The sequence below is a fragment of the Pleurodeles waltl genome, chromosome 4_1 (assembly GCF_031143425.1).
Source record: "Pleurodeles waltl isolate 20211129_DDA chromosome 4_1, aPleWal1.hap1.20221129, whole genome shotgun sequence".
In the NCBI taxonomy this organism is placed as follows: Eukaryota; Metazoa; Chordata; class Amphibia; order Caudata; family Salamandridae; genus Pleurodeles; species Pleurodeles waltl.
This window is the reverse complement of record NC_090442.1, coordinates 745,219,577-745,233,802: the sequence shown is the minus strand read 5'-3', so window position 1 is coordinate 745,233,802 and position 14,226 is coordinate 745,219,577. Positions and strand designations below refer to the sequence as shown.

The following is a 14,226-nucleotide window of genomic DNA, read 5'->3' as shown; positions in this document are numbered from 1 at the left end:
TTTCTGAGTCATGTTTTACAGGGCTACTTGAGTGTGTGACACAATGAGTGCTGCAGTCCACTGGTACCATTTAATGTAAAGGCACTGGGTACATATAGTACCATTTCCTGGGGACTTGCAAGTAAATTAAATGTGCCAATTATGTATATACAGATTTTAAATTGTACAATGTTTGGAAGGGAGAGCAGACGCCTTTTACCACTGGATATCAGGTGTAAAGTGCACACAGTCTTAATGCCAACAAAAACAAGTTCAGCCAAGGAAGGCAACATCTAGCCATGCAAAAAAGGGCCAAGTCTAACATGATCTCCCCCCACACCCAACCAAAGCTAGGGTAGACTAATCAACACTTTGATGGGTTCCCATTCTCAGATGATACAATGTGAAGAATTGGCCTGTACTGGAGTTGCACTTGTCAGTTCTATGTGTCCCTGAACTTTGTTGTTTCCCTCTGTCAACACCCTTCTGAGCCACTAGACTGACCCAAGTTGAATCCTTCCCCTCATCTGTGGATCCCATCCCTGAGACTCCTGCTCACCGATGCATCCCAGTAGGGAGACATTTGCACCAAGGTCTACAGGGATGGTGGCCCTTTCTAACCATTGGATAAGACTTCTGTCCCCAATCCAGGGAAAACTCTGCACAAAGGGACCACGACTTAGAGAGGCCAATAACAGCTGTTAGTGTCAAGAGTCAGGCCCTGGGCCATCAACTGCCAGGTACAGGCTCCTACCTGAGCATTAGGTGGGCCTCACTACCAGCTTTCGGGCTGGCAAGGAGTCCCCCACTCGCTCCTGAGATTTTCCTGACCTCTTATACTTTTCAGAGTGGGGGAAAACAGCCCTGGTTGTTGGGTAGCCTACTTCCACTCTCTCTCCCGACATCACAGGTTTGTTATCTTGAGACTTGCCTCACAGCCTAGGGTATGTACCTCATGGATGAACAGGTGCCTGGTGAGCCAGGACATGTAGGGGTAAGCCACAACCCTTCTCAAGAGTGACACACTACGTCTTTGTCATGCAGGGGTCTATCTGATGCAGGTCTACTGTCTTCTGTTTCTGGGACAGCACAAGCTAAGGCTAATTCTTATGAATCAGACAGAACTGTTTCGCAGGTCTGATTATTTCTCAGAGTCTGATATGCTGATCATTAGGCTGCTTGAATGTGAATACCCCAAGGGTTTGCTGAAAAGAGCCAGAAAGAGAGCTGGGAATTTCCATAGAGAATATCTATTGGAGCCTAAGCTGAACAATGACAGAACCGACTGTGACAGCCTTACAAGTGTTACTACATTCTGTGCACTGAGCAATGAAACACAAAAAGTGATTGCCAAACACTGGGGTCTGAAGCTAGATGAAATTGATATATATGACAAATCCTTATTTGTCGGTAAGGGTGAAAAACATACAGGATTATGTTGTAAGGGCCCTGCTACCCTCTCTTGCACAGATCAATTCATGTGATATTTGGAATCTAGCAACAATATTTATGCACTTTAAAATGTGGTGGATATAAGGCATGTGACCTCACCTTAGACCTCAAAGAATTTGTATATGGCACCAAAAGGTTCAGGCTCAAATATCACATGAATTGTAACAGCACAAGGGTGATATATCTTATCAAATGCTGTAGTGACCAGGCTTATGTGGACCAGAATAAACAAATTATTAAAACCTGGATTCTACAACAGTGTAGCCCTATCAGGCGTGGTACTCAATGTGCACTCCTGGTTTCAAGTGCAAACCATAAGGTGGAGGAGCACAAATGGGTTGCACTTGAAAAGGTTGTCAAGAACCCCAGAGGAGAAGACATGGCCTAAATACTTAATTTAAGAGAATGTAAAAGGATACATCTTCTAAACATAGTAAATAATGGCCTAACTGAAAATGAGGAAATTAACCAACAAGTAGCCACCTTCAACAGTGGATAGACGTGTATTATTTTTCATTGATCTTATTGTTTGTTGCCACTTTGTTTTAGCTTTCCTTTCACTCTAACTATTTTACCTTGTGAGCTGGCAATTAATGTATTGTGCCTAGCCTATGGGTTTATTACCACTTAGGTCTCTGTTGTTTTTAGCACTTGGTGCCCTTCAGCTGTGTTATTTGGGTGCCTCGGATACAACTATATGCGGCCCTCTCTTGGTCTAGAACAGTATCCTAGCATCAACCAACAGCAGACTTGTTATCTCTGCAGAACTCATCGCCACACTTATATGAGGTTCACTGAGTTACTATTGCAGCAAAGTTATGGGCATTACAAAGCCCCTTCTTAATTATGCAGGTCCTTTATAGCCATTTTTAGCAATTGTTCCCCTTTATGATTTTATTTTTTAGTTGGATGTGACTATTTGTAGAATGTCTGGGACCAATCAGCGCATCTCTTGTTGAGTGCACATTTATATGCATTAGCCTACCCCGTTCAGGGTAGTCAGGGTTTTTTGAAGGGATCTTTTCTTTACCTTGTGTAGTTGCAGCCCATCCTTTGAGGATGAGAAGCCACGCCCACCCCACTATTTGCACCTCAAGAAGCTTGTCTGTCAGGCTGATCAAAGGTCATCCTGACACTCTTCAAGTTCAGGTCTGGCAGCCAGGAGCTAGGCATGCGCTATTTGTGCAGATTCCCAGCTGCCGAGCTGAACTTTGTTGGGCTGAGGAAGTCACAGCCCTGTGGGCATGACCTCTTCAGCCTAGCAAAGGTGCATTGAGGTGCCTTGAGGCCCTCCCCTTCATGATGAGGGGGAACATCACTGATTGCTTCAGACCTGGGCGCCTCAGTTTTGAGTTCTGAAGCACCCAGGGCCGAATGTCAATCAGTGATACTTCGTCTTAGAGTGGGATGAAGTCAGCAGTCTCACTGATCCAATCCCACTCTGTGATGAGTTGGGACTGCTGCCTTCCCTCATTGGCTGGCCTTAGATTAGCTAGTGGGGGAAAGTAGCAGTACCAACCCTTCTGGGACCTCCGAAGCAGAGCTGAAGGTAAGTGTGTGTGTTTGTTTTTTAAATAAATGACTGTTTGGTGCATGCATGCGTGTGTGTATGTTTGAATATTTGATAATGAGTGTTGTGAATGGATGTGTGTGTTTGCGAGTGTGTGAGTGTGAGTGTGCATGTCTGCCTTTGTGTCCTGCCCACCCCCCTCCCTCCTACAATTACCGGCCACCACTGCCTCTATCTACATGTAGGAAAGTGGAGTATTATGTACTGATGCTGGTTAGACCTCACTGAGTAATACTCTTATAATACCCCAAGATGAACTGTAGCTCAGTCCTGGTAGTGTGGCAAAGATCAGTCAGTCTTTCCTAGAGGAACATGTGTTAAGCGTTTCAGAGTATCAACATGGACGATAAGTAATTGACATGACTTGAAGGAAATCCAACACCAATTTATAAAAATAAAGCAGACTTTTATATAAATTTAGACACCAAAATGAACATGATTGGATACATGTAAACTGAGCTATGGTTTTTAAAAGAAAAATAAATCAACATATTTTTCTACGGTAAAACTTTATCATTGCTGTCAATTCCAAAAAGGCACTAGTGACAATCGGTCACTTACAGGTCGAGTTGCGTGGAAACCACTGGGGGTTAAGATGATGCAGGTCCTAGGATCAAGCCACCACAGTCAGTTTGATTTTATCGGGCTTGAGAAGCATGGGTGCAGAGTTGTTCTAGCTGGCCTTAGTGCTCAAGAGGAAGTTGGGGAGCTGGTTTTACCTCTTAAATCATGCTGTGGAGGAAACAGATACAAAAGTCGACAATGAGGCCACTGCTGATGTTGGACGTCGATGATATGGAGTTCCTTCTTGTTGCAGTTTCGAGTAAAGGTTTCTGAGCTAGCCACCAACAAGCCTTGGTAGGGATAAGGTGAAGGAGATGATACTTCAACGACCTGGGGAAAATGGTAGCTGCCTGAAACTTTCTGGAGATCAGGACTGCGTTTCTCACAATGCATTGGACCATTTACGTTTGGATAATCCCCCGGAGGGTCCGAGGACCAGCGATTCTTTGGTTCCGGGACATTGTTTACCTGCAAGTGCAAGAGAGAAGTGTCACTGGAGATGCTTTTGGCTCTCAAAGGGCTCCCTCTGTCTGGGAGAAAAGGTCTTTGGTTTAGGATGAGTAGCAGTCATTCAGTTCCAGGAGGGTTATCACAGATGCAGAGTATCCCGCCTTTGGTTTGTGTAGATCCTGTTGTTGCAGGCTCAGGTTTCTTCTTTGTCCTTTTTCTTGTAGTCATCACAGATGTGAGGTTCTGGTGCCTAGATTTATGGGCATTAGGGTTGTGGGTGCAAGTGGCCAATGGGCTACTAGCCCTGCAGTGAATCTGCCCCTGATGTGACCACATCTGGGGGTGTGTGTCACTTTTTCTTCCAAGAACCTTCTATTATGCCACTTTTCAAAATGGCAGAAACAATCTTCAGCTGATCAGACCAGGTAGCCCACCCTAGGGGTCTGCATAGCCTTCTCGTGGTGTACGCCTCCTGACTAACTACTTTTCCTACCTGCCCAGGTGCAAATATGCCTGAGGGGAGGGTGGCCTCCGCCTTTGGGAGTTAGCCTGCATGAATATTAGAAGTGGTGCATGCCTTTAAGCTCACTGCCTTGATGTGCCACTTCACTATCCATCCTGTCAGAGAGGGAGATATTACCTCCTTCACAGGCAGGCCCTTTTTCTGACTCCTGGGAGTGTTCACACTGCCCTGGCAGGAAATCAGATTCCTGTCTTGGTGGTAGCAGCTGCAGGCTGCCAGCCAGGGCACAGGAAAGGCTGGGGCAACCAGGTGGGCAACATCTAAGGGAGCCAGCTGGGGTCCTGCCACTTCAATCTTGACATTGGAATCATTTCAGGGGTGATGAGGCACTTTGTTTGATACCAAACATTACCATATTCGGTGGTACCATAATGGTTATGGCAACCTTGGGGTGTCCTGGTACCAGTCCATGATATCCTATGGACTGCTGATCACTTATGGTAATCCTTAATGGAAAAAGCTAGTATAGGGACATATAAGCTTGCACTTATATGTCTATACCTTCAATATACTGCACACTGCCTCCTGGGCTTAGGGTGACTGACATATATTAAAGATAGTGGTTTGACCTTGCCACTCATGATAAAGGCAAAGCCAAGTTGGAGCAGTTTACACAGTTCCTGCAATATCCGATGGCAGGCCTGCTGTGATCCGTTTGCTTGGTCACTCAGGGTGGGCCAAATAGCGCCTTTAACATCCATGCCCTAGGGACCTTTGGTACCACTTCACTAGGGACTTAAATGGGGTTAAAATCCTTGCCAACTGGGAGTACCAATTTGCTTTCATCGTGTTTAGGAAGAGAGTACTGGCACTCGAGCCTGGGCAATCAATCAATCAATCAATCAAAGAGATTTATATAGCGCGCTACTCACCCGTGAGGGTCTCAAGGCGCTGGGGGGTGGGGAGAAAAGGGGATGGGAGATCACTGTTCCAAAATCCAGGTTTTAAGGCTCTTCCTGAAGAGTAGGAGGTCCTGGGTCTTGCGGAGGTGGGTGGGGAGGAAGTTCCAGGCTTTGGGGGCCAGATAGGAGAAAGATCTGCCTCTAGTGGTGGTGTGTTTGATGTGGGGGACCATGGCGAGAGAGAGGTCGATGGAGCGGAGGTGGCGTGTGGAAGGTCACTCTTTCGTTAAGGTAGGTTGGGCCGGTGTTGTGGAGGGATTTGTGTGCGTGGATGAGGATCTTAAAGGTGATCCTTTTGTCTATTGGGAGCCAGTGGAGGGATTTGAGGTGTGGTGAGATGTGTTCATGGCGGGGGAGGTTGAGGATGAGTCGTGCTGCTGCGTACTGGATTTGCTGTAGTTTGTGCTTGAGTTTGAGTGTGGTGCCGGCGTAGAGGGCGTTGCCGTAGTCTAGCCTGCTGCTGATGAGTGCGTGGGTGACTGTCTTTCTGGTCTCTGTGGGGATCCATTTGAATGTTTTTTTCAGTGTGCGGAGTGTGTTAAAACATGAGGAGGTGATGGCGTTGATTTGTTGGGCAATTGAGAGGGAGGGATCCAGGGTGATGCTGAGGTTGCGTGCGTGGTTTGCGGGGGTGGGTGCGGGGCCTAGCGTGGTGGGCCACCAGGAGGAGTCCCAAGTGTTTTTGTGTGGGCCAAAAATTATTATCTCGTTTTGTTGGAGTGGAGTTTGAGGTGGTTGGCTGTCATCCAGGCAGCAGTGTCAAGGAGTGCAGCGTGTTGGTTGGTTTTGGCAGTGGTGGCGTTGCGGGTGAGGGAGAAGATGAGTTGTGTGTCATCAGCGTATGAGAGGATGGTGATACCGTGAGGTTTGAGGATGTTGGCTAGTGGGGCCAAGTAAATGTTGAAGAGTGTGGGGCTGAGGGAGGAGCCTTGTGGGACTCCACAGGTGATTTTGGTGGCGGAGGATTGGAAGGGTGGGAGACAGACTTTTTGGGTTCTGTTGGTGAGGAAGGAGGTGAGCCAGTCTAGGGCTTTGTGGCGGATCCCAGCATTGTGAAGGCGTGTGCAGAGTGTGTGGTGGCAGACAGTGTCAAAGGCTGCAGAGAGGTCCAGGAGTATCAGTGCAACAGTCTCGCCCATGTCGACTCTGGATCTGATTTCGTCGGTGCATGCGATGAGAGCGGTTCCCGTGCTGTGGTTCTTGCGGAACCCAGATTGGGAGGGGTCGAGTGTGTGGTCTGCCTCGAGGAAGTGGGATAGGCGGGAGTTGACTAGTTTCTCCGTGACCTTGGCTGGGAAAGGGAGGAGGTAGATGGGGCGGTAGTTGGAGAGGTCGTCTGGGTCGGCTTTGGGCTTTTTTAGGAGGGCGGTGACTTCCTTGTGTTTCCAGGGGTTTGGGAAGGTGGCGGTTTCGAAAGATCTGTTGATTATGGCTTGGAGTTTGGGGGCGATGGTGGGGCTGGCCTTGTTATATATTCGATGGGGGCAGGGGTCGGAGGGCGAGCCAGAGTGAATGGAGTTCATTGTCTTTTCGGTTTCTTCATAGGTGTTGGGGGCCCAGGTGGTGAGTAGGTTGGGGGGTGTGTGTGGTGGGATTGTGTTGGGCGGGTGGAGTGTGTGTGTGGTATGAAGCTGTTGTGTATGTCCTGGATTTTGAGGTGAAAATGATTTGAGAGGGAGTTGCAGAGGGTTTGTGTGTGTGTGGGGTCTAGGTTGCTGGCTTTGGATTTGGAGAGCTCTTTGATGAGGGTAAAGAGTTCTTTGCTGTTTTGGGAGTTGTTGTCAATACGTTCCTTGTAGTGTGCTCTTTTGGTGGTGCGTATGAGTTTGTGGTGGTTGCGTGTGGTGGTTTTAAGGGCGGAGAAGTTTGTGGTGGAGGGTTCTTGCCTCCACGTTTTCTCTGCTTTGCGGCATTTGCTTTTGGACTCTTGGAGTTCAGTGGTGAACCATGGGGCATTCTTGAAGTTGCTGGTGGTGTTGTTTTTTCTGAGGGGCGCAAGAGAGTCTGCACAGTTGGTGATCCATTTGTTGAGGTTGTGTGCGGCGGTGTTGCGGTCGGTGGTATTGGGGGGTTTGTGTCAGTTGGGAGTTCAAGCGCTCTGTGGGTATCTTGTCCCACATGCGGTAGGGGGTGGAGTGTCGGTGGTGGTGTGTGGGTGGTTTGTTGTAGGAGAAGTGGACACAGTGGTGGTCCGTCCATTGGAGCTTGGTGGTGTGGGTGTAGGTGACATGTTGGCTTGAGGTGAAAATTGCATTGTGTGTGCCCAGACGAGTGGGTGGGGGCTGTGACCAGTTGTTTGAGTCCAAGGTTGGTGAGGTTGTCTAGGAGGGAGGAGGAGTTGTGGTCGTGAGGGTTTTCCAGGTTGAAGTCGCCGAGGAGTATGTAGTCTGTGGAGATGAGAGCGTGCGTGCTGATGGTGTCAGCGATGGTGTCGCAGAAGGGGGGGCGTGGTCCTGGGGGTCTGTATGCGAGTGTGCCTCTGAGGGTGGTGGTGTTGTTGATGTGGATAAGGAAGTGCATGTGTTCTGCATTGTTGAGGGTGTCAAGGGTGTTGGTAGTGACCTTGATGGTGTCTCTGTGAATGATGGCGATGCCGTCTCCTGGTTTGTTAAGGCGGTCTTTGCGCTGGAGGTTGTAGCCCTCCGGGGTGGCTGTGGCTATATCTGGCTCAGATGAGAGGCTTGTCCAGGTTTCTGTGAGGAAGACAATGTCCGGTGAGTGTGATGAGATGAGGTCCCAGAGTTCAATGGCATGTTTGTGTAGTGACCGGGTGTTTAGTAGCAGGCAGCTGAGATGGTTGCGAGTGGTGTGGTTGTTGTGATGTGTGATTGTGTTGGTGGGGGTGCTTGTAGTGTTGCTGTGGTTTGAGGTGGTATTGGCGTGGGGCGTGTGCAGGTTGTGGGGCTTTTTGGTGGGTGCGGATGTTGTTGTGTGGAGGCTGTTGCGTAAGGTGTTGGTGTGGGGTGCATGGGAGGTGGAGCAGGAGAATAGGCAGGTGCGGCAGGAGAAGGGGCCTTGTGTGTGTGGGGGGCTGGTTTGAATGCAGGTGGGGCAGGCTCCGTGGTTGAGGGAGTGGAGGGAGTGGGGCTTGTAGTGTTGTCTGGGGGGAGTTTGGCTAGGAGGGCCAGGGGGACTGGCGCTAAGCGCGGTCCAGGCGCGGACGGGCGCAGACGGGCTTGCCTCTGGCGCACCAGCGGCGCGGCCGCACAGCGACCACCATTAAGAGGGAGAGGTGGGAGGGAGGAGCAGCTGGGAGACAGGCGGGAACGGGAGAGCGAATGGGGGCGGGGACGCAGGGACACAGCGGTGGGGAGAAAAGAAGCCGGGGGAGCGCACAAGGGTCGAAATGGCCCAAAAAAAGCTAAACAGATGGCAGAGGCTACGGTGACAAAAACAAAACAGTGAAAGATGCATAAGCACAATACGATGCACGGCAAACAGATGGCAAAGGCTACAGTGAACAAAAACAAAACAGTGAAAGACGCATAAGCACAATACGATGCACGGCAGACAGATGGCAAAGGCTACGGTGAACAAAAACAAAACAGTGAAAGACGCATAAACACAATACGATGCATGGCAGACAGATGGGACGGTTACGGTGAACAAAAACAAAACAGTGAAAGACGCATAAACACAATACAATGCAGAGTCTAGAGACGCTTACCAGTGTCCACTAGACACCAGAAGGCCCCAGTGCACTTTCTAAGTCACTAATCATAAGCACTGGGGCAAAAATTGTGGGGGTGATCATACAAAAATGGCACTTTTCTACATATGTGCATTTTGTTTTGGATGGAATTTCAATTTGTTTGTGATTATTTTGCATTTCAGAACTGGTGAACATCTAATATGTGCCTATTGATTCTGACTGTTTAGACGTTCAGAATGTATGTCCCTTTGAATTTCTTTTTCACTGACTTATTTTTAGGATTTCTTTTCCTGATTTCATTATGGTTTTTTGTGAGACCACTTTTTTATTGAATGAATTGGGACATTCTTATTTACACACATAAGATTGACATACTGATTTATATAATAATATACAGTGTGTTCCTTCTTATAGTCCTGAAAAAGACCCCCACCCCATTGATATAAAACTGTATTTTTTTCCCTGTGGTTTGAAACGTTGATTATCTTAACTTTGCTGCCTGTAGCACATAGGACCAAATTGGGCTCAGACAGTCTTTGGAAATCTAGTGTGGTGTCCTCATGGACTATGTTGCTTTGATCAGGCTCCCTTATAAAATGAGTGTGAACTTTTGTTTTGAATTGTCCTGATTTATGGTTTTGATTCATGGTATATAGATCACCTTTGCACTGTACGAGCACTGTTCCTTGAACTTTTCATGGAGCACCTCAATTGTGATCATTGTAAACATGATTGGTACAATGTTTTATACATTGTCATTTGCCCTTTCAGTCCTCTGTGTGTGTTTCTTGAAGTGTTTCTTGAAGAAAATATTTTTGTGATGTGCTTTTCTTCTCATTCACATCATGTGAATCCAATAGAATCAGTCTTTGTGAAACAGTATTTATGACTCTTGTCCTGACAGGGTTACCTCATAGTTGGTAGCAAAAAATACAAGTCCAGTAAAGGAATGAGAAAAATCAGGGATGCCCCTATAGAAAGGGTCAAGTCTAACACTGATGACACCCAAATTCATATTAGGATTCTGAAAGAACCTAAGCACAGGATAAAAGTGATGCTGCCTGCAACAAGAACATCAATGGATGACTGAGATCTTACTCAATGACCATGAATATATTACTTCAATTTGGGCTCACTCCCTGGGCACTTCGTCTAGACATCTATGAAGAATGTAGGTGTTATCTATTTGTTCTCTCCAGTTAACCTTTGATATGTGTTCTTTTCTTCCATTGTCCCACTCCACCCCTTTAATATATGTTATACATCAATTTCTGCAATTAAATCAATGAGATCTCCAAAGCAACATTTTAATAAACTACAAAGCGTGCAAACCTTTTTGGCACAACTCATCTGTGGTTTGAAAGGTTCAGACCAGATCTTACCAGCTTTATAATCTTTCATGTGGCTGCCTTTCCAACACAGAATTTATTTCAACATTATCTGCTGATTACACAAAGCCTTTTCCTGTCCTTGCTCCTGACTACCCATCCAACTTAGTGATCCCCTCCATCCAGCCGGACACCTAAAGTCAGCCTGTCTGTACTTTCCTTACTGCTTTCATCAAGATTAAAGTAGGGTGGAGGAAGGTCTTGCACCACAAAGGCTCCCTTTGGAACTATCCCCCATCCTATTTGTGTAATGTCACTGATGTGAGATACTCCCAAATTTCCTTTCAGCCTCCTCAGTTCTCACTTACAAGCTATTCCTCCTGAATGATTTTTTTCTGCCATTTTTTTTCTCGTCTTTTATGTACCTTAACTCTGAAGCATATTTAGAAGCCTGAACATGTTACAAAAAGCAGGAAGGAAAGAAAGAAAGAAAGAAAGAAAGAAAGAAAGAAAGAAAGAAGAAAGAAAGAAAGAAAGAAAGAAAGAAAGAAAGAAAGAAAGAAAGAAAGAAAGAAAGAAAGAAAGAAAGAAAAAAGAAAGAAAGAAAGAGAAAGAAAGTATTACAAAAGCAAATCATTTAGCATATCTGTGGCTATCAATTTGGAAGGGACTGCACATGACATTAACATCTAAATGGAGCAATGATTCATTCAGGAATCACCTGAAAACCTTCCTTTCAGAACGTTTCTGTCTGCTAGCTTTTTCTCCGCTTTCCATTTGAAGACTCATTTTCCATCTGACCTGCAGCCGCTCTAGCTGTAAACAATAACCTCCAATGGTTTTGGAGGTCAGGGCACCCTAACTTTAAGGCATCATCTCAACTAGGGGTGAATGATAAATTCAGCTCCAAAGGCGGAGTGGGTGGAGTTTTGGCCACTCTGCATTATGCTTATAATGCTAAGTTCTGACAAAATTGTGCCAACCGCCATGTGGCAGAGGTTTTTCTCACGTGCAGCTCTTCAATGGTAAGTTAGAGAGCGAGACGATGTCCCCTAGCACGATTTTCAGGAGCTAGGAGGGCACCCAACTCGAGCTGCTACTCGAGTAGAAAATCTACTAAAGTGACAGCAAAACCAACTTGAGAAGCAGTGCCATCTGACACACCGCATGGTGCCATTCACGCTGTGTTTTCATCACAGAAGAAGCTCCTGGTGCCAAAACACAGTGCGAGCAGCGATTTCTTTCCATTCGTGAAAGTCTGCAGAATCTCTAGGAGTTTTCATGTAACTGTGGAATTCCGTGGAGTGAAACTCCACGACTTCTGCATACCCCTAGTCTTAATCTCTGTTTCTATCTTGAAACATCACTGGCAGTCTTCCCTCTTGTTGAGTAAGCCTACAGGATAGGAAAACGGGTCTACAGAAAACACAGTTTCAAGCAGGAGTATCACTACATGGCATGCTTTGAAACAGTTGTAACTTTACACCTAGGTCCTTAGCGCTCTGAAGTCTTCATGCATTGACATGTTAGTGCTCAACAGCACAAAACTAAATATATTATTGAAGACTAATACAAAAAGGAACTAACTGTTATCTCTTCTCAGATTAATGGATACCCTGACTCCAAGATAGGAGATCCCAGTGTAAGCTTCCTCACACAACAAGTTAGTAGTGGTTTCAGTTGTGCTTCTAGATCAGCAACTCTGAATCTGCAATACTGTGACAGTCTTTTTTCTGCCCTCCTTTAGCATTATTGTGTAAGATGAGGATATTCAGTGTCTTGGTTTAAAGACTAACTCCTCTGCTGTTCTAGGAGTGAATAGGAATCGGATCTAGTATTGTCCATACAGTCAATTAGAACACAGATTCTCTATTTCAGGAATTCTGTGTACTCCTCCGTATTTACAAAACTATGGTCCTCATTACAAGTGCGGCAGTCTTAAGACCGCCACACTTGCGGTGGCGGTCAGACTGCCGCCAAAGTGGTGGTCCGACCTCCACATTATGACTGTAGTCGAAGGCGCCACAGTCGACCACAGGCACCACCACTTTCAGGCCATCCGACAGTCTGGCGGTGCTTGCAGCGCTGCCCTGGGGACTACGACCCCATGTCAGGCAGCTTTTGCATGGCAGTTCTACCGCCACTGCCTATGCACTTGGCATGGGCAGTGCAGAGCCCCCATGAACAGCCCTGTTGCACTTTTCACTGCCTGAATTACAGGCAGTGAAAAGTGTGGCGGGTGCTGTTGCACCGATACACCACAACATTGCTGCTGGCTAGATTATGAGCCGGCATTAATGTTGTGGTGAGTTTCCCGCTGGCCCAGTGGGAAACTTGTAATAGGGCCAGCAGGCGGAAAAACAGAGTGGCGGTTTTCCAGCCCAAAGAGTGAGTTTTTTGAATGGCTTGTCACTACCAAAGTTAGGGAAGAATGTTTCATTCCGTCCACAAATTGGCAACATTTGGTGACCATGGCTTCAGAAACGCGAGCTGGCGAGCGCATGCAAGATGTGGTGTCCCCTAGCAGGATTTTCTAATGTGGGTGGTCTTGAGTGGTCACGGTCAGATTGCTGCTTCTTTAGTAGGTTTGCTTCCGCTCATGTAGATTTTCTACACGAGTGCCAGCAAAATCAACTTAAATGGCTTTGCACTCTGGCGCATGACATGGTGCTGTTTGCTCTGATTTTTCAGCGCTGCTCCCGCTAATGGCGTTCAATTGCAGCCCAAGCAGTGAATGTACATATTTTCCACCCATTACCGGAACTCTGCAGAATCTTGCATATTTTTTATGTAACTTTGAGGAATTTCACAGAGTAAAACACCACGGGTTCTGCTCAGGTCTAGTCACTACTAGCATCAGGCATTAGCAGTATTTGGGTCTTAAAAATCTCTTCCTGATCAGAAGTTTAAAGTTTCAAGACCCGCGCTCTGTTTCACTCTTACAGAAGTTACGATATTGTGCTTCTTCTACATCCAAGCTCCTATAATGCCAGAGTGTTTAACTCGAACAGATGGTGTCACTAGTGGGTGGTCTTCTGTAAGAGAACATTGTCTTTATGGATGAAATACCTTTGTGTTCAGGAATTGACATCAACTGGAACCAGATTCCTCAGTAGCTGCTCGTTTACTGCCTACTGGATTCTAACATTGCTTTCAAAGCACCCCTCTTCTTCACAGGGTACATGAGCAGGCATTGGAGGTCAACTTGCCTTTCTTCTCAACCTGGAATCGAGCAGCCTTCTCTTTCCTAATCTTGTAAATAGATTTATGAGGCTGATTCCATTTCTCTGTTGCATGTTCAGCTGGAGGCGTGCGGGCAGCTTGAGCTCATGAAGGATTGCCTTTTGTAACAAGAACTGCACCCTTTCCAAAGCTGTATTTCTCATTTTGAAAAAATACCCTGCCAGAAATATGCTGATTAATAGGTGACAGTTACTTGAACTTGAAATGATTTAAAGTACGCCTTACCAAAACAAAGGCAGATGCCACAAAAATAATTTATTTGACACAACATCCAGGAACTTTATCGGATTGTAAAAAAAGTAGGAAATCACTCAATACCACGCCCACGCTTCTCCAATAAGTAGCTCTCCTGTTTGCAGCACATCATACTAAATATTGTTTGATTACAACACTTACCTACTAGGAGCGCGGGTGATTTTCATTTAAAATAAGTAATTGTTATTACAAAAAAGGATGGTCACCCATCCCTTATACACTTGAACAGATGCTTGTATAGTCATTACATCTCAAAGATAAGTAGTGTATTTGATAAGAGCACAAAGCTCAAAGAAATATTAGCCTAA

The 14,226-nt window shown here is 46.3% G+C and overlaps 1 protein-coding gene across 1 annotated transcript in view; it reads right to left on the bottom strand.

Annotated features, from left to right (window-relative positions):
* Positions 1-14,226, bottom strand: part of LOC138287187 (NACHT, LRR and PYD domains-containing protein 3-like) — a 593,954-nt gene that overhangs the window by 551,110 nt on the left and 28,618 nt on the right. Inside the window, exon 2 of the mRNA XM_069227549.1 lies at positions 3,721-4,033. Within this exon, the coding sequence (XP_069083650.1) occupies positions 3,721-4,033 (313 nt within the window). The remainder of the gene's footprint in view (positions 1-3,720; positions 4,034-14,226) is intronic.